General features: G+C 35.9%; 4 protein-coding genes across 9 annotated transcripts; 3 read left to right on the top strand and 1 right to left on the bottom strand.

Annotated features, from left to right (window-relative positions):
* The first annotated feature begins 1403 nt into the window (after positions 1 to 1403).
* Positions 1404 to 3000, top strand: LOC9305249 (caffeoyl-CoA O-methyltransferase 1). Of its 2 annotated transcripts, none has more exons than XM_021019627.1 (6): positions 1404 to 1478; positions 1527 to 1665; positions 1743 to 1822; positions 1908 to 2052; positions 2138 to 2269; positions 2499 to 3000. In XM_021019627.1, exons 2-6 carry the CDS (start codon positions 1537 to 1539, stop codon positions 2790 to 2792), a joined length of 780 nt encoding a protein of 259 aa, XP_020875286.1. In that variant the 5' UTR covers positions 1404 to 1478; positions 1527 to 1536; the 3' UTR covers positions 2793 to 3000. The 2 variants fall into 2 exon arrangements, with proteins under 2 accessions (XP_020875286.1, XP_002869178.1); XM_002869132.2 differs by having other exon boundaries at positions 1470 to 1486; positions 1525 to 1665.
* Positions 3001 to 3087: 87 nt separating this feature from the next.
* LOC9303209 (DEMETER-like protein 3) lies at positions 3088 to 10148 on the top strand. Of its 3 annotated transcripts, XM_021019620.1 has the most exons (21): positions 3088 to 4273; positions 4387 to 4581; positions 5063 to 5152; positions 5317 to 5880; positions 5985 to 6131; positions 6254 to 6574; positions 6735 to 6825; positions 6902 to 7325; positions 7413 to 7492; positions 7574 to 7658; positions 7743 to 7834; positions 7923 to 7991; positions 8086 to 8122; positions 8200 to 8282; positions 8550 to 9008; positions 9093 to 9129; positions 9226 to 9283; positions 9353 to 9489; positions 9559 to 9624; positions 9705 to 9858; positions 9940 to 10148. In XM_021019620.1, exons 1-21 carry the CDS (start codon positions 4147 to 4149, stop codon positions 10053 to 10055), a joined length of 3432 nt encoding a protein of 1143 aa, XP_020875279.1. In that variant the 5' UTR covers positions 3088 to 4146; the 3' UTR covers positions 10056 to 10148. The 3 variants fall into 3 exon arrangements, 2 of the variants coding, with proteins under 2 accessions (XP_020875279.1, XP_020875280.1); XM_021019621.1 differs by lacking the exons at positions 3088 to 4273; positions 4387 to 4581 and adding an exon at positions 4691 to 4943 and having other exon boundaries at positions 5063 to 5880; XR_002330742.1 differs by lacking the exons at positions 9226 to 9283; positions 9705 to 9858; positions 9940 to 10148.
* Positions 10149 to 10164: 16 nt separating this feature from the next.
* LOC9305248 lies at positions 10165 to 12395 on the bottom strand. 2 transcript variants are annotated; one of them, XM_002867090.2, is made up of 10 exons: positions 12220 to 12395; positions 11881 to 11964; positions 11595 to 11669; positions 11466 to 11508; positions 11313 to 11370; positions 11057 to 11212; positions 10907 to 10969; positions 10715 to 10809; positions 10547 to 10628; positions 10165 to 10451 (listed from the first exon to the last, which is right to left on the bottom strand). In XM_002867090.2, the coding sequence occupies exons 1-10, from the start codon at positions 12302 to 12304 to the stop codon at positions 10200 to 10202; spliced, it is 993 nt and encodes a 330-aa protein (XP_002867136.1). In that variant the 5' UTR covers positions 12305 to 12395; the 3' UTR covers positions 10165 to 10199. The 2 variants fall into 2 exon arrangements, with proteins under 2 accessions (XP_002867136.1, XP_020875285.1); XM_021019626.1 differs by having other exon boundaries at positions 11135 to 11212.
* Positions 12396 to 12566: 171 nt separating this feature from the next.
* Positions 12567 to 17302, top strand: LOC9305247 (probable E3 ubiquitin ligase SUD1). Of its 2 annotated transcripts, none has more exons than XM_002869130.2 (9): positions 12567 to 13118; positions 13424 to 14107; positions 14213 to 14974; positions 15068 to 15279; positions 15356 to 15724; positions 15885 to 16045; positions 16128 to 16291; positions 16385 to 16531; positions 16613 to 17302. In XM_002869130.2, the coding sequence occupies exons 1-9, from the start codon at positions 12783 to 12785 to the stop codon at positions 17102 to 17104; spliced, it is 3327 nt and encodes a 1108-aa protein (XP_002869176.1). In that variant the 5' UTR covers positions 12567 to 12782; the 3' UTR covers positions 17105 to 17302. The 2 variants fall into 2 exon arrangements, with proteins under 2 accessions (XP_002869176.1, XP_020875281.1); XM_021019622.1 differs by having other exon boundaries at positions 12626 to 13118; positions 15888 to 16045.
* The last annotated feature ends 251 nt before the right edge of the window (positions 17303 to 17553 follow it).

Below are 17553 nucleotides of genomic sequence, written 5' to 3'. Positions count from 1 at the left end.
GTACTTGGATTGTAGTAGTTTTAAAAGTTTCATGATGGGATTTTTCTCGATGTGGTCAAGAAAATGAGAAGGACTACGAGCCTACGAGGCCATAAAGTTCATTGTTATATGACTAATGCGGTTGCTGAATCATACAAAAAAGAAATGCGGTTGCTGAATACCACATGTCATATAACTTTCGATTCCATTATTAAATATCTAATGATATTGGTCACAATAGCAAACATGCATTTGCAAAACATTTGTGGTTCCATATACGAATTGATGTTACGGTTCGTTGATAATACAGATGGCCCGTCCCACGCACATATTAAGTGTTCAACTCCATATAATATCATATGAGATACTATATTTATTTTATAATCAAATTGTATGCCAATTAGATAGCTTCTTCACACAATATTTATTTATTGGCCTTCCATTCAATCAAATTAAATAGCTTTTCAAATTCATTATGATCTATACTTCTATATATGTATAAATAACCATATACATTATTTTTTCGCAAATGTAGGTCAATCAACACCATTTAAAAACTTGTCCAGAAAATATCACATTTCGTTTACTAGACAAGCCTTGTAAACAAACGGTATCTCCATATGATCTAAAGAATAATCCGTGCATCCTAAAACGAAATGATTAATTTTTATTTTCTCCCAAAAATCAATTTTTGTCATGGAAAATGTTAATCTATCTAATCAGTTCGGATGTCCTGCTATTGAAATTTTCATTCTCGTTTTTTCCTACCAAAACCAATATTTTCCTCTCTCTTTCTTTAATTTTTTTCTAATAAATAAAAGAAATTAATTAAGGATTAGTAAGGAAGTCGTCTACCAAGAGATTCACCTACCACGGGACACTTCAACACCGAAGCAGAGTGGTTGAATCCACTTTTTATTCCCTACTCACCTTTTTTTTTTTCTTTTTTTTTATACATTTGAATTATTTAATATATGCCAACTACATATCCAGTGTAATTTCTCATTACGTCACACCCTTTTTGTAATCGTCTAATCTCAGAAAAATATCCATAGGAGTAAATACATATTCCCATTATTAAATCTAGACATAAATACATCATACTACAGAATTTGGCAGCAAAAACATTTAACACTGAGTCAGTGACTCATAAATGAAAAACGAATTCACTTGTTTTCAGTTTTCTTCACACCACACAAATAATTTTTTAAAATTAAAACATAACCACTTCCCCGAGTTTGGTCTCAATTTGATTTTCCCCGATCGAGGCATTACTACCCCAAGTGCGATTGAGGTCCCACACAATGTAACGGGACCCATTTAAGACAGCGCCTGACCAATTGCATGTTAGGAGAGTTTCACCAACCCCAGACCGGGTTTCACCGGATTCAACAGAACCGGTTCGAACCGGACTCATTATGTCCTTCTTTATATAGACCTCATGCCATCTGTGTGACTCACCAAGAAAAACACAATCGTTTAATCTCACCCAAGAAGACAAAAACACAGAGAGAGAGAGAGAGAGAGAGAGAGAGAGAGAGAGAGAGAGAGAGAGAAATGGCGACGACAACTACAGAAGCAACGAAGACATCATCCACCAATGGAGAAGATCAGAAGCAATCTCAAAATCTTCGACATCAAGAAGTTGGTCACAAGAGTCTCTTACAGAGCGATGATCTCTACCAGGTCTGTTTTTCTCATTCAAAACTCTGCTTTTCGATTCAATTTCAGTAATCGAAATCTTAATGAAAAAAGCGATACAGTATATACTGGAGACAAGTGTGTATCCTAGAGAACCAGAATCAATGAAGGAACTCAGAGAAGTGACAGCAAAACATCCCTGGTTTGTTTTCCCAATTCTCATGTCAAAACTTTGTTAATAAAAAAAAAAAACCAAGATCGAAATTCTGAAATTCTCAATCAAACAGGAACATAATGACAACATCAGCAGACGAAGGACAGTTCTTGAACATGCTTATCAAGCTCGTTAACGCCAAGAACACAATGGAGATCGGAGTTTACACTGGCTACTCTCTTCTCGCCACCGCTCTTGCTCTCCCTGAAGACGGCAAAGTAAATTAATCTCTTCCTCCTCTGTTTTTTTTATTTTATTTTTGTGAAACTTGGGAATTGAAAGTTTCATTCTTATTATCATCAGATTCTGGCTATGGATGTTAACAGAGAGAATTACGAATTGGGTTTGCCGATCATTGAGAAAGCCGGCGTTGCTCACAAGATCGATTTCAGGGAAGGCCCTGCTCTTCCCGTTCTTGATGAAATCGTTGCTGACGTAAGCATTCTTCTTTCTGACGTAATTTAGCAACAAAAAAAAAATGAAGATAATGGAAGAAAAAAAAAATGAAGATTGAATAAAAAACTTATGGCCTAATTAGGTTGGTTTAATATTCTTGATGGGAATTTCTGTATATAAAACTTGTTTCCTTTTTCATATAAGGGAAAAAAAGATTTTTTTTCTTTGAAGGGAGTGGTATTTTATTATGGTGTGTGGTTGGGTGCAGGAGAAGAACCATGGAACATATGACTTTATATTCGTTGATGCTGACAAAGATAACTACATCAACTACCACAAACGTTTGATCGATCTTGTGAAAATTGGAGGAGTGATTGGCTACGACAACACTCTGTGGAATGGTTCTGTCGTGGCTCCTCCTGATGCACCAATGAGGAAGTACGTTCGTTACTACAGAGACTTTGTTCTTGAGCTTAACAAGGCTCTTGCTGCTGACCCTCGGATTGAGATCTGTATGCTCCCTGTTGGGGATGGTATCACTATCTGCCGTCGGATCAGTTGATTTGGTGGATTTGACTCCTCCCTACTCTGAGTTTGTCCGCAGTGGATTACTTTCCATTTTCTGCCCACCAACCACTAAAATGGACCTTTTTATGTATTTGTGTTAAGTAATCTCTCTCCATTGTCCTTGTTTTGCTTTCTTCTGAACAAAGAAATAATGTACCTTACTTTTCTTTTGTTTTTCTACATGATACAACATCTAAAGAAAATATTTGTGTCTGCTCAAAAAAAAGAAAAAAAAATTGTGTCTGAAGTACAACAATATAAGTCGATAAAATTATTTGACCACATTGAGAAAAAATAATCATTAGGTTTTCTTAATAGACTTCAATTGTTGAAAGTTGTTGTTGGTATCTGTCAATTGATACTAGATTACCAAATAAAATATTTGACAGAAAAACGAACAAAGTAGGAAGATTTAGCCATTTAGGTCAGCTGTCTTTGAAAATTTATTAGAATTCCTAACACAGTTAGGTAGTTTCAGCTGATACTTAAAACTTAAAAGGGGCAAAGATGAGAGTAATTGTGTGTGACTATACTTTTGCTTTGGAGTTTCACTAGTCAAAGGAAAAATTAGTTGAAGACCAAATTCGTAAACAAAAATACTTTGTATTAGTTTTGTTGGTGTGTTTAGTCTTTTCATTGTAATCTATATATACTGGTTCGCATATCTAACTCGTAGTTAACATAATTATAGCAACAAATCACCACAAAATTCTGAATTTAGTAAAATTTCCAGAAAATTCATTAAAGTTCTTTACATTTTTTTTGTCGATGAATACAGGTTTACAAACTTTTCTTAATTGAAGTTTCACATATTTGAAAGTATAACATTTAAAAAAAAAAAAATGAGGTTACGTTAGAAGAGTGTTTTAAAATACTTTATAATTTTTTTGTTAGGATACAAGCCAAAATTTAATTTTCAAATCACAAAAGTAAATAATAAATCGTATTATTCTGACTATAAGTCTAACACTAAAGAATATTTGAAGAATTGTCCAAAAAATTAGGATTAAACAGAAAAAATTTCACTCAATCTAAACAAAGATTTGGCCGTAGAAAGATAACGCCGACGAAATGCTCCACCACTTTAGTATATTTTTAAATACTAGAATTCAATTCGTAAAAAACCAAGTTATTAAAAAAAAAAAACAGGTATCTCATAGTGTAATTGATTTATGTTTTGATATAATCAAAACTGGTTAGTAGTTTAATTAAAATTATCATTTTCTTAATTAGTATAGAATTCTAGTTAACGTAATCGACTCAATATTTTTTTAAATATTAAAAAAACATTATTTAATATCTCTTAATCATATCTAAGATGATATTTTCTTCTATTAATAAAAAGGAAAATGTGTTACGCAAAAAAAGGGGAAAGGTTTGAGTACCACGTGACATATACCTTTTTCTTCTCTACTCTGTTCGACAGTCACGCCGTTTATAATCTCTCTTTTTATTCGAAGAATTTACCTTCGATTGGTATTTAATCCCAAATTCGTTTTTTCTGTAAAATTCTTTGTTTCAATTGTTCAAAATTGATCTCTTTTTTTTGTTATATGTTTTAGATTTCATTTGTTTTTTTTCTGATGTAGTAATGGAGCTTTCAAAAGATCCGGACAAAAGTTCTATCATGATTGTTCCAGATACACCCGTTAAAACAAAACAATTTGAGAAATTTTACGTGAGAAGGAAATCTATTAAGCTTCCACAAGATTCAGTAATTTCTCCTCAAGCAATCAAAGATCGTGGTGAAGAAGAGAGTAAGGAGAAGTTTTTTTTTCCTCAAGGTAAAAAAAAATAATCTACTTTTTTTTTTTTTTTTTTCTTTTTATAATTCTCCTTTTACTTTTTTTTTTATGAGAGTATGTGACAATTTTATAAAGAAATTAGTTGAGTGACTAGAGTCAAACAGATGTTTTTTTTGACTCATTCTTTCCACGCTAATTTTAAACAATTTCACCATCGTCACTTTCATTTAACGAGCTTGATGAGCATGTTCAAAAACTGATGTTATGTTTCTGTTTGAGATTTTATTGATTGAGAAAATTTTCAGAATTTCGATTTTTGGTTTTGGTTTAAAAACAAAGTTTGATTCGAGGATAAGAGATTGTGAAAATACACTAATGGTGTTTTGCTGTCACGTTCCTGAGTGAGTTCATTGATTCTGGATCCCTTGGATGCATTACTTGTCTGCAATATATATCATGCACGTGTTGTTTTATTTCAGTTAAATTCTCTTTTTTTTTTTTTTTTTTTTGATGGTAACAGATGATCCACAAAACACTCATCAGAAAGACGAGAAGGAGAATTCAAAAGAAAATCATGAAAGAAAGCGTGATGAATCAGAACTTTTTCAAGGTAAAGTCATCTTGATTTCATTCTTTCAAAATTAGCTTATTTGTAAATTCATTACAATTTATATCTCAGAGTTCAAATTATTTTATATGTGAATGTATCTCCTGCCCAATATACTAATTATTACCCACTCACCCACCCATTTTTATTTTATTTCATGGTGAAAGATGATGATTCACAACGTGTTACTGGAAAAGGAAGGAGAAAGAATTTAAAAGGGACACCAAGAAAACAGAGGTTTAACAGGCCACGTATCTTGGAAGAGGGGAAGAAACCAAGGAATCCAGCCACTACTCGACTGAGAACTATATCCAACAAGAGGAAGAAAAAGGACATAGACAGTGAAGATGAAATTATACCTGAGCCTGCAACTCCAAAAAAGCAAAGTCTTCCAAGAAGAAGAAAGAACGAGAAGATTAAGAGAAACGTGGCTCGGACTTTGAACTTTAAGAAGGAAATTGTTCTTAGTTGTCTTGAGTTCGACAGAATTTGTGGACCAACTTTTCCAAAAGGGAGACAGAGGATGACCACACTACGAAGATATGATTTCCACTGTTTATTACTTCCTATGCCTATTTGGAAAAAGCAATCAAGAAGGTCTATGCGTAGGAAGAATGTGGTTAGATGGGCTAGAATTGCTTCGTCTTCTGAACAGATAGAAGAAACCTTGCCTTTAATAGTAAAGCATCAGAAAACTGATGGACGAGCAGATGTTTCTTTGCCAATTGAAGGTAATCAAGTTTTTTTTTCTTAGTTTATCTTTTAAGTCAAAGATTGTTTATGCTTATATCTTAACTTTCATTTGTGTATTTTTTTTTTTTTTTTTTTTTTGTAGATACACTCACGAGACATGTTGGTTCTGTAGTCTCAAAGCGAAACAAGAAAAGTACTAAGAATATTGTTGAGCATTTAAATCAACAAATATCTTATCAGAAATATCACAGTCTCTCTTCTCTAGCAGATGTTCCTTTGCACATTGAAGGTAATCAAGTTTTATTTTTATTCTTTCTGTAAGACATTGCTTAAAAATGTGGTCATATATTTAGTTAATATATTTTTCTTTATGGCATATTTATATTTTATCATTGGTATACTTTTTTGCAGACACACTTATGAAATCGGCTAGTTCTGTACTTCCAGAACAACCCATCAAGAAGACGAAGGATATTGCTAAGTTAATCAAAGAAATGGGAAGATTAAAGATCAATAAAAGGGTAACAACGATGATCAAATCTGCCAAAAAACTTGTTACTGCAAAGGTGAGTCTTGATCCAGAGACCATTAAAGAGTGGGAGCTCTTAATGGTGAATGATCTTCCAAGTAGATCATATGCTGACAAGGAGACAGAGGCCAAATGGAAAAAAGAAAGAGAGATTTTCCAAAGTCGGATAGATCTTTTCATTAACCGGATGCATCTTTTACAAGGTAAACTATTATTATTATTATTATTTACCTGAATAAACTTACACGTGTATATACTACATCTATAAGGAATCCAAGTTTAAGTGAGTAAATTAAGTATATGATCATTACTTAATTGAAATTATGTTTCCTTCCATGAATGTTATTAGTGATTATCTTGCAGGTAATAGAAAATTTAAGCAGTGGAAAGGCTCGGTTGTTGACTCAGTGGTTGGAGTTTTTCTGACACAAAATGTAACCGACTATCTTTCAAGGTAAAATCTCAGTTTAAATTGGTAAGAAAATTGAAAACTACTTGAGATAACATATGGTCACTTTGATTTTCTACAGCAACGCTTTTATGAGTGTGGCTGCAAAATTTCCTGTGGATGCAAGAGAAGGTTTAGAAAGTCTAGCATACTACATTGAGGAACCTCAAGATGTTAATGACTTAGTTGTTGATGGCCAAAGACCAACCCATATAGGAAACAATGATGCTAAAAGTTCTGAGTTTATCACTTTATCTGATGAGTCGATACCAGAGGTAGAAGAACATGAGAACACTGCAAAAAGGAAAAACGAGAAAACCGGTATTATGGAAGATGAGACAGTTGACTGGAAGACTCTTAGGAAGATGTACACAAAAGAAGGATCTCGTCCCAAAATGCATATGGACTCTGTTAATTGGAGTGATGTGAGATTATCTGGCCAAAAAGTTTTTGAAACCACCATCAGAAGACGCGGACAATTCAGGATTCTTTCAGAAAGAATTTTGGTAAGAAAAACAAAACTTCTCATGAACTTTGTGAATAAATTACTCTAATGATTTAAGACTAACACAAATTTTTCTTGTTTTCTCAAGAAATTTCTCAACGATGAAGTTCAACATAATGGAACTCTTGATCTTGAATGGCTCCGAAATGCTCCATCAGATTTAGTGAAGTATGTTTATGTTGGTTTTTATGTTCTCATAGATCTCATTATTTGTAAGCGATCATAAAAAATTTTGTTTTGTTTTATCAGGAGATATCTGTTGGAGATTGAAGGGATAGGACTGAAGAGTGCTGAGTGCGTACGGCTGTTAGGACTTAAACACCATGCGTTTCCGGTATAAAAATAATATTATGATTTTTAATTTTAACATTTACTAATTATTTCTTACTAATAAAACCCATGTTTTTAATGTGTATAGGTTGACACAAATGTTGGTCGTATAGCAGTTCGACTTGGTTGGGTTCCTCTTGAACCTTTACCAAATGGAGTTCAAATGCATCAACTATTCCAGTTATGTTTCCTCATAAATTTGATTAAGAAAATACATTATACTTTTACTAACAACTATCTCCTATCTATAAAAACGAACTCGTTTCAGGTACCCTTCAATGGATTCAATTCAAAAATACCTCTGGCCACGATTGTGTAAACTTCCTCAAGAAATTTTGTAAGTTCAAATGTGTTTCCTCAATTTAAGAAGTCAACTATTTTCAGGCCATATGAACACGTATTGCTTAATTTTATGTTACATTTTTTTACAGATATGAACTACATTATCAGATGATAACATTTGGAAAGGTACACACAATAATATATATACGTCAATCAATTAATTAAAAAAGATTACTAGTTTAACCAAATTTTGTCAAATTTAGGTTTTTTGCACAAAAGTTATTCCTAACTGTAATGCATGTCCGATGAAGTCAGAATGCAAATATTTTGCAAGTGCATATGTCAGGTACAAATTTGTTCTTTCTTTCTCTTTCTTACTTTGATTACATAGATTAGATCACTTAATTTGTTAATTTCATAAATATTAAAGAAAAATCCAAGAATAAACACAAAAATAATTGCTACTTTAAAAAGTCAAACTTCTCAGCTACATCGTACAATAAATCTCTAAAAATTGGGAGCAAAAGCGATTTCAAATTTTTTTTTTTTTAGTTTTTGTCCATATATATTAATGTTAGAATGACTGAAATTGACATATTATGTGTTTTTTTAGTTCAAAGGTTCTTCTCGAGGGTCCAGAAGAAAAGATGCATGAGCCTGATACTTTTATGAATGCATATTCTCAAGACGCTGATGTAGATATGACATCAAATATAAATTTGATAGAAGAATGTGTTTCTCCTGGATGTAGCGATCAAGCTATATGTTGTAAGCCACTGGTTGAGTTTCCTTCTTCTCCTAGAGCGGAAATTCCCGAGTCAACAGACATTGAAGATATTCCATTCATAAATCCTTATCAGCTATATGCTAGAGTTCCTAAAATTGATTTTGACATGGATGCATTGAAGAAAAATGTAGAAGATGCACTTGTAAAAGGTGGTAGGATGTTGAGCAGTTCTGATGAAGAAATATCAAAAGCATTAGTGGTTCTCACTCCTGAAAATGCATGCATTCCAATCAAGCCGCCTCGAAAAATGAAGTATTATGATCGACTAAGAACTGAACATGTGGTGTAAGTATCTATGTATATACTCATTATACCATACTTTGATGCATATTTTGGGAATATATAATCTAATATTTGTTTGTTTTGCAGTTATGTGCTTCCTGATAATCATGAGCTGCTCCACGATGTAAGTATACATATACTTTAAACTGCAAAAAATAATGCAACTGTTTTGTATTATTTCTTAGAAAATGCTTTTGGTTTTACTACTTATATTATGTAGTTTGAGAGAAGAGAACTTGATGATCCGAGTCCTTACCTTCTTGCGATTTGGCAACCAGGTATAATATAAGCATAATTTATCGTTGTTCACATAAATATAAGCTAATTTTGTATCGAATAATTTTTAGGTGAAACGTCATCCTCGTTCATTCCACCAAAGAAAAAGTGCAATTCTGATGGATCAAAGCTTTGCAAGATAAAGAGTTGTTCGTATTGTTGGACTATACGAGAACAAAGTTCCAACACTTTTCGCGGAACAATTTTGGTATGCAGAATTTACAACTTGATATTTTAACATAGGTGACTTGAAACTTACATGAATTCAATTGACCAGATTCCATGTAGAACAGCAATGCGAGCGGGTTTTCCACTTAATGGAACATACTTCCAAACCAATGAGGCAAGCGTTTTTACTTATAATATTATATATGAGTTTTTACTTAATAGTTTTAAAGAAATTGCAAGGGTTTATTTTTTCAGGTTTTTGCTGATCATGAGACGAGTTTAAAACCCATTGTCTTTCCTAGAGAGTTGTGTGACGGACTAGAAAAACGTGCACTATATTGTGGTTCATCAGTGACATCCATTTTTCGATTTTTAGATACAAGACGGATTCAACTTTGCTTTTGGACGGGTAACAAACATAAATTTATATTAAAAAATGGTTGAATTATGAAATTAAAATAATTGTTGAATGTTGTCTGGTGATGTGCAGGGTTTTTATGTATGAGAGCATTTGATCGAAAGCAACGATATCCAAAAGAACTTGTTCGACGACTACACACTCCACCTGATGAGAGAGGGCCAAAGTTTATGAATGATGATATATAGTTTTTTTTTTTTTTTTTTTGGGTCTAGTTTAGTAAAACATTTAAACGATAACATGGTTCAACGAACGAGTAAATTCATTGTTTTTTATTTAAATGCATGTACATTATAATTCTTGCATAAAAGTGGTTTTCATTTAATCTAAATTTAATCTGTGTACAAAACGAAATTAGATATATGGTGTAATCCAGCTTCCTCGTAACATTTAGCAATATGGTTTAAAGATTCGGACCAAGTTCCTTCAATAGAAGCCAAATCCAAGAGAAAAGCCGCAACATCCAACGCAACTTGGATTGGAGCTTTGCCTTTCTTTAAATCTTCAAAACGACCTTCATCACTCACCTTTTCCCTTATGAATTCGATCTGCTCGTCCTCCCATTGTGCTATACTAGCAACCTCCTGCATGTTTTCAAGATACCATGACCATGAAAAATCTCTATGCTTTAAAACTCAGTACACCCGAAAAAGAATAACAAAAATGACTTTAGTCATGCCTCATAAGGACATCCTAATGTCCACCAAGGTGATTTCAATGCTACTCTAGCTGCGTCCTTTGCTTCTGAATTCCGCCCTACCCTGCAAATAAAAATCCTAAGACAAGTGAGTACATCTTTCTCTACGAAAATAATGAGATGTGTTATAAGTATGTAAAGTTTACAAACTTCTGCAGTATATTTGCATAATATACAAAAGGTCGTCCAAATCCTGGAAAGAGGTCTTTCTTTGTGTAAAATTCTCCTGTCACCATAGCTGATACCTTCCATGAATAATAAAGAAAATGTCTTATAAAAAGTTTCACATAAGGGAGATTCACGATTATAGGATATGAAATCATATGCATAAAAAACTCTTACATGATCTCCTTCATCAAAATGTCTTAATACTTTTCGCTCCAACAAATCTGGAAAGAGTCCAACCTATACGATACAAAACAAAAACAAATACTGTTTACTGTGGTGTACATAAGGCCTTTGATCTATAAGTACTGGGTTTTTAAGTCTTGCCTTTTTCAAGACATAGACATCGAGATTGTCAATTTGAGATTCAGCAAAAGCACCCTTTTTGTAAAGTTTTTCACCTGCCTCTTCTGAAGCACGATATAGTTCTGTCAACTCCTGTGCATCTTCTTCAACTAGAATCCGGTGAATGTATTCATCTACCTAAATATCAGAAACTGTAAAATTGCTTCTTGGTAACACACAAAGACATAAATCCTCTTAAAAAGATAGGCTACGTATAACTAGAATGAAAAGTCTTTACGTTTCTAGCAATAAGCCGGACTCCACTCCTCCAAACTTCCACAACCGGCATATCCATTCTGTTTTCGAATACAAGAAGTCAAAATCAGGAATAATCCAACAACATATATTTACTACTGCAAGAGTTACCAAGAAAGAGATCCAAATCTCTTACCCTGGTGGAGCAGTAGGCCATCTCAAAAGCGCAGTAACAGAGCCTACTTAGACAATAAACCAGAAAAAACAAAACTAAACACAAGCTGCTGGAAAAAGCTAATGGATTCAATCAAATGTGTGGACTTACCTGAAGAATTCTTCGAAAGCGGAATAGCAAGAGGGATCAGTCCCTGCTTAGCTCCAGGAGATATAATAGTTTCACCTGCAGATGAAATATGAAAACACCTAAGACTCTAAGATCCATCATTTTCCCTTCTTCCATTATTACAAATCCAGAATACCAAATTTCACATATGTTATAACAGGGAATTAGTAACCAGAACTTGCATATCTGTTCTATCCGAAACCATATATAAAGAAACAAATATCTAAGTCTGGACACAAACGAGGAACAAAATTGAGCATTATTTTACCTCTTGTTTGAAGCACTTTGAGTAAGTGATGAAGATGCATTGGAGGTTCAGTGGCAGCTACATCTTTGATAAATGATACATGCCCTACACAACAACTCAATCCCAAATGTGTGTCTTTAGAGAATTATTACACATTCTTTAGTTAATTTGTTGTCTCCACCGAGCAATAATTAAAAAGACAGTCACTGCATTTTCCTACAAAAGATGGTTCTAAAATAATCAACAAAGAGATAAGCTCAAGCATTGTCTCGATTTAAAAACCCATCAAACACAATCGACCAGTTGTATAATTCTACAATGACATGCAATTCCCACAAACAGAGGAAAAAAAGAAACTACCAGAAGAGAAACAAGAGACTCTAGCTTTGAAATGGCGTAAAGGGAGAGTAGTAGAAGGAGTTATGTGCAGCGAAATCGAACCCATGGCTTCTTATCTCTCTATCTTTCTCTTCACTCTCTGCTTCCTCAACCTCACAGATTTTTCGTAATTCTGCAGTAGCAAGCAGCAAAAGATAGCCATTGATTTTGTTTCTCATTCAGAAAAAAAAAAGAAAAGAAAAGAGAGATGGGCTTTAGGCTGTTACAATTTAAGGCCCAAACCCAATGACTAAAAAACGCGTAACCGACAAAAACCGTCATTAATTGTGCAAGAGGGAAGGTCAATGTCGTCAACTACCGGTTTACAAGACCCGGTTGGGCCTACCATATAATCAATTTTCTCGGTGTCTTCGTTTTTTTTTTCCGATATTTTCTTTTATTCTCGAGGATAATAGTTATTCGCGATAGACGACGCCTTTCCTCTTAGCTCGGCGTTATCAGACTCATCGAGTCGACTCGCTCCGCCGCCGCCGTCTCCGTCACCACCGTCTGCGCAATACGTAATTCATAGCCCGGATTTCTCTATGGAGATTTCCTCGGCAGAATCGTTGTCCATCTCTGGCGCGGCCGCTTCTGAGGTCGTATCTGAGCCTTCCGTATCTTCTTCTTCTTCCTCTTCGTCGCCGAATCAGGCCTCCCCCAATCCTTTCTCAACCATGGATCCCGCAGTTGCGACGGCGACAGGGTCGAGGTACGTTGATGATGACGAAGATGAGGAGGACGTGTGCAGGATCTGCAGAAATCCTGGTGATGCGGATAATCCGCTTCGGTATCCGTGTGCCTGTAGCGGAAGCATCAAGTTTGTTCACCAGGATTGCCTCCTTCAGTGGCTTAATCACAGCAACGCTCGTCAATGCGAGGTTTTGTTTCTTTTCCTCTTTGTTATTGATTGTTGGATTTTGCAGATTTCAGATTTTTATTAAGATCTGGATTCGTGTTGATTTGGATGCCTTTTAGGAATTTTGATATGGGTCAACCTTTTTTCAATTTTCTGATTCTTCTAGATGGTTTGAGAGTTTAGGTAAATGAATGGGCAATTGCATTCGATTCTGTGTGCTCATAGTCAACTTTGACAGTTTAAAGTGTTCTCTTTTTATTTGTGTTTCTTCAGTAGGAGTTCTACATAGAAGTGAACACGTGCTTATTGTTAATTTCATCTCTGCAGGTTTGCAAGCATCCTTTTTCATTCTCCCCAGTGTATGCTGACAATGCTCCGTCAAGGCTCCCTTTCCAGGAGTTTGTAGTTGGCATTGCTATGAAAGCTTGCCATGTTTTACAGTTCTTTCTGCGGTTAAGTTTTGTGCTTTCTGTCTGGCTTCTCACTATACCTTTCATTACATTTTGGATATGGCGATTGGCTTTCGTGCGAAGTTTTGGTGAAGCTCAGAGGTTGTTCTTAAGTCACATCTCCACCACAGTAATTCTCACCGATTGCTTGCATGGGTTCTTACTATCTGCAAGTATTGTCTTCATCTTCCTTGGAGCTACTTCATTAAGGGACTACTTTAGGCATTTAAGAGAGCTTGGGGGACAAGAAGAGAGAGAAGATGATGGGGACAGAAATGGTGCTCGTGCTGCAAGAAGACCTGCTGGACAGGCTAATAGGAATCTTGCCGGAGAGGGGAATGGTGAAGATGCTGGGGATCAAGGTGCTGCTGCTGGTCAGATTGTTAGAAGGAATCCTGAAAATGTTCTGGCAAGGTTGGACATACAAGCAGCTCGTCTTGAGGCTCAGGTTGAACAGATGTTTGATGGGTTGGATGACGCTGATGGTGCAGAAGACGTTCCATTTGATGAGCTGGTTGGAATGCAAGGTCCAGTGTTTCATTTGGTTGAGAATGCCTTTACTGTAAGTTGATGTTTCTACTCTTGGTGATGTATATTTTAAATTCTATTTTCCTTCTTCTTCACTATTGGCCCTTATTAAATCTTCATGATTTGCATAATTTTGCAGGTTCTAGCAAGCAATATGATATTCCTTGGTGTTGTGATCTTCGTGCCCTTTACCTTAGGACGAGTTATATTGTATCACGTGTCATGGCTTTTTGCTGCTGCTAGAGGCCCTGCTGTGACTGCATCATTGCATCTTATGGATACCGGACTCTCATTGGAAAATATTACTCTGAAGAGTGCGCTGACTGCTGTCTCAAATTTGACTAACGAAGGCCAAGAAAATGGGCTACTTGGCCAGCTCACTGAGATGATGAAAGTCAACGGAAGTGAATTGAATGGAGCAAACAATACGCTATCGGTTGCTACTGATCTCCTGAAAGGTTCTGCTGTTGGGGCCTCAAAGCTATCTGATATTACAACTCTGGCTGTTGGGTACATGTTTATAGTATTTCTGGTGTTCCTTTACCTGGGGATCATTGCACTGATTCGATATGCCAAGGGTGAGCCACTGACCGTTGGAAGATTTTATGGTATTGCATCTATAGTAGAAGCTGTACCATCCCTCCTTAGACAGTTCTTGGCAGCAATGAGGCATCTGATGACAATGATCAAAGTTGCCTTTCTTTTGGTCATCGAGCTTGGGGTCTTTCCTCTGATGTGTGGGTGGTGGCTAGATGTTTGCACCGTTAGGATGTTTGGTAAAACAATGTCCCACAGAGTACAGTTTTTATCAATTTCTCCACTGGCAAGCTCACTTGTTCATTGGGTTGTTGGTATCATGTACATGTTGCAAATAAGCATCTTCGTCAGCCTTCTACGAGGGGTACTGTGTTGTCCCTTCTCATAATATCATTCTAGAAATAGTTTTTTCGCTGCTACTATCTAAATATTTCTTTCCACTTTGTGACAATTGCAGGTTCTGCGCCCTGGAGTTCTGTATTTCCTTCGTGATCCAGCAGATCCTAATTACAATCCATTCCGAGATTTGATCGATGATCCAGTGCACAAGCATGCTCGTAGAGTACTGTTATCTGTTGCAGTGTATGGAAGTTTGATTGTCATGCTGGTATTTTTACCAGTCAAACTTGCGATCCGGATGGCTCCTTCAATCTTTCCACTCGACATATCGTAAGAAATATTGACTAACCTCTTGTTTTTGGAGATTTTGTGTTTGAGGTCTTTCCTAACTTATGCATCTATGCAGTGTATCCGACCCATTCACTGAGATTCCGGCCGACATGCTTCTGTTTCAAATATGCATTCCATTTATCATCGAGCATTTCAGACTTCGGACCACAATTAAGTCCCTTCTACGCTGCTGGTTCACTGGTGTTGGCTGGGCACTTGGTTTGACAGACTTCCTCTTGCCAAGACCAGAGGACAACATTGGTCAGGACAATGGAAATGGTGAACCAGGAAGGCAGAACAGAGCACAAGTATTGCAGGTGGGAGGACCTGACATGGCCATGGCTGCGCTCCCAGTAGCTGATGACCCTAACAGAAGTCGCCTCCGTGCTGGGAATGTCAACACGGGTGAGGAATATGAAGATGATGAAGAACAATCTGATTCAGAGTAAGTTCTTACTTACGAAATAAGCTAAAATCTTTTTTGATAGTAAGATTTTTTTGCATGCTTGAACTAATTAACAGGACTGTTCGCTTGGTATATAGACTTGACTAAGTATGTCAAGATTTCCATTAGGTCTTCCCCTGATATGAACGTATTTTCTTAGCAGGTACAACTTTGTCGTCAGAATAATCCTCCTTCTACTTGTTGCATGGGTGACTCTTCTTCTCTTCAATTCAGCATTGATAGTTGTACCAGTTTCGCTTGGACGTGCTCTATTCAGTGCCATCCCAATTCTTCCAATAACTCATGGCATCAAATGCAATGGTAATGTTTGTTAATTTTGATCTTCTGCGTCATTCTTTCACACGGTTACTCATTATTAACAGAATCCCTTAAAAATATGTAGACCTGTATGCTTTCGTCATTGGTACATATGCCTTTTGGACTACCATATCTGGGGCCAGGTATGCTATTGAGCATGTCAAGTCAAAGAGGACTTCAGTCTTGCTTAACCAAATATGGAAATGGTGTGGGATTGTTTTCAAGAGCTCGGTGCTGTTAGCCATATGGGTAAGTGGTTTTTGCTGTTATATTTTCAATTTTTGAGATACTCCAAACTCTACTAATTCTGGACTCTGTGCTTTTAAAATGGTGATTAAACAGGTTTTTATCATTCCGGTGCTAATTGGACTTCTGTTTGAGCTTTTGGTTATTGTCCCAATGAGAGTCCCAGTTGATGAAAGCCCTGTCTTCCTCCTGTATCAAGACTGGGCTCTTGGGCTCATCTTTTTGAAGATCTGGACTAGACTGGTAAGTAATTTTCTCCAAAAATCAAATACTTTTCCCGCTTAAGAAGATATTTTGTCACTAAAAAGCAACGTCAATGGACAGGTAATGCTGGATCATATGCTTCCAATAGTGGATGATAGCTGGAGAGCAAAGTTTGAGCGGGTAAGAGAAGATGGCTTCTCGAGGCTTCAAGGGTTATGGGTACTTAGAGAGATTGTGTTTCCGATCGTGATGAAACTCCTAACGGCTTTATGTGTGCCTTATGTCCTGGCGAGAGGAGTGTTCCCAATGCTCGGATATCCGCTAGTAGTGAACTCAGCGGTCTACAGATACGCATGGATAGGTTGTCTCTCAGTGAGCCTCTTTTGCTTCTGTGCAAAAAGATGCCATGTCTGGTTCAGAAACCTTCACAACTCTATCCGTGATGACCGTTATCTCATTGGTCGGAGACTGCATAACTTTGGGGAAGCTGCTTTGGCAAATCAAAACCAAAACCAAAGTAGTGAGGATGCAGGAGATGGTGTCCTGATAGGACGTGAGGGAGATGTTGATAATGGACTTAGGCTCAGACGTGCAATCCAACAAGAAGCTTAGGTATTTTGTCAAACTCAGTTGGAAACTGTGCACTGAGGCGTTTAACAGTTGTGTACTTAAGCCGTTAAGAGATGGCTTTGAAAGATTTTATTTTATTAGTCGATGTGTAAATTATTATATCCGTTGATGATTCTCTTCTTTTTCTTTGTGTACTAAACTAAAACATCTTTAGAATAATGCTTCGTTTGTCCATATGTATGCCTTGTGTGTTTCTATTATAACCATCGCGAATTGCAAATTCTTACCTCTTATGTTAGTGCACGTAAGTCTTTAATTTGAAGATTTATTTGGCGATGTGTGATCATATTCATTGATATTGTTTTGGTTTTTTCTTTTCCAACGATATAAAAATAAGAGGAACACAGAAAAAGATAATTTATGAACATTAGTGATGAACTTAGGCTATTATTAACCAAAATTAATTTCGTCAATTACCGGTTTACAAGTCC

Source organism: Arabidopsis lyrata (assembly GCF_000004255.2).
Source record: "Arabidopsis lyrata subsp. lyrata unplaced genomic scaffold ARALYscaffold_7, whole genome shotgun sequence".
Lineage (NCBI taxonomy): Eukaryota > Viridiplantae > Streptophyta > Magnoliopsida > Brassicales > Brassicaceae > Arabidopsis > Arabidopsis lyrata.
Note: the sequence above shows the minus strand (reverse complement) of the source record. Positions and strands in the feature narration are given on the sequence as shown.

Coding starts and splice junctions, on each gene's coding strand:
- LOC9305249 (XM_021019627.1), top strand. CDS start 1,537: ATGGCGACGACAACTACAGAAGCAACGAAGACATCATCCACCAATGGA. Junction 1,666..1,742: donor AGAGCGATGATCTCTACCAG/GTCTGTTTTTCT, acceptor AAAGCGATACAG/TATATACTGGAGACAAGTGT. Junction 2,270..2,498: donor TTGATGAAATCGTTGCTGAC/GTAAGCATTCTT, acceptor GGTTGGGTGCAG/GAGAAGAACCATGGAACATA.
- LOC9305247 (XM_002869130.2), top strand. CDS start 12,783: ATGGAGATTTCCTCGGCAGAATCGTTGTCCATCTCTGGCGCGGCCGCT. Junction 13,119..13,423: donor GCAACGCTCGTCAATGCGAG/GTTTTGTTTCTT, acceptor TCATCTCTGCAG/GTTTGCAAGCATCCTTTTTC. Junction 16,532..16,612: donor TGAAGATCTGGACTAGACTG/GTAAGTAATTTT, acceptor GTCAATGGACAG/GTAATGCTGGATCATATGCT.
- LOC9303209 (XM_021019620.1), top strand. CDS start 4,147: ATGTGTTACGCAAAAAAAGGGGAAAGGTTTGAGTACCACGTGACATAT. Junction 4,582..5,062: donor GAAGTTTTTTTTTCCTCAAG/GTAAAAAAAAAT, acceptor TGATGGTAACAG/ATGATCCACAAAACACTCAT. Junction 9,009..9,092: donor CTAAGAACTGAACATGTGGT/GTAAGTATCTAT, acceptor TTTGTTTTGCAG/TTATGTGCTTCCTGATAATC.
- LOC9305248 (XM_002867090.2), bottom strand. CDS start 12,304: ATGGGTTCGATTTCGCTGCACATAACTCCTTCTACTACTCTCCCTTTA. Junction 11,509..11,594: donor GCTTTCGAAGAATTCTTCAG/GTAAGTCCACAC, acceptor TTGTCTAAGTAG/GCTCTGTTACTGCGCTTTTG. Junction 11,371..11,465: donor TGGCCTACTGCTCCACCAGG/GTAAGAGATTTG, acceptor ATTCGAAAACAG/AATGGATATGCCGGTTGTGG.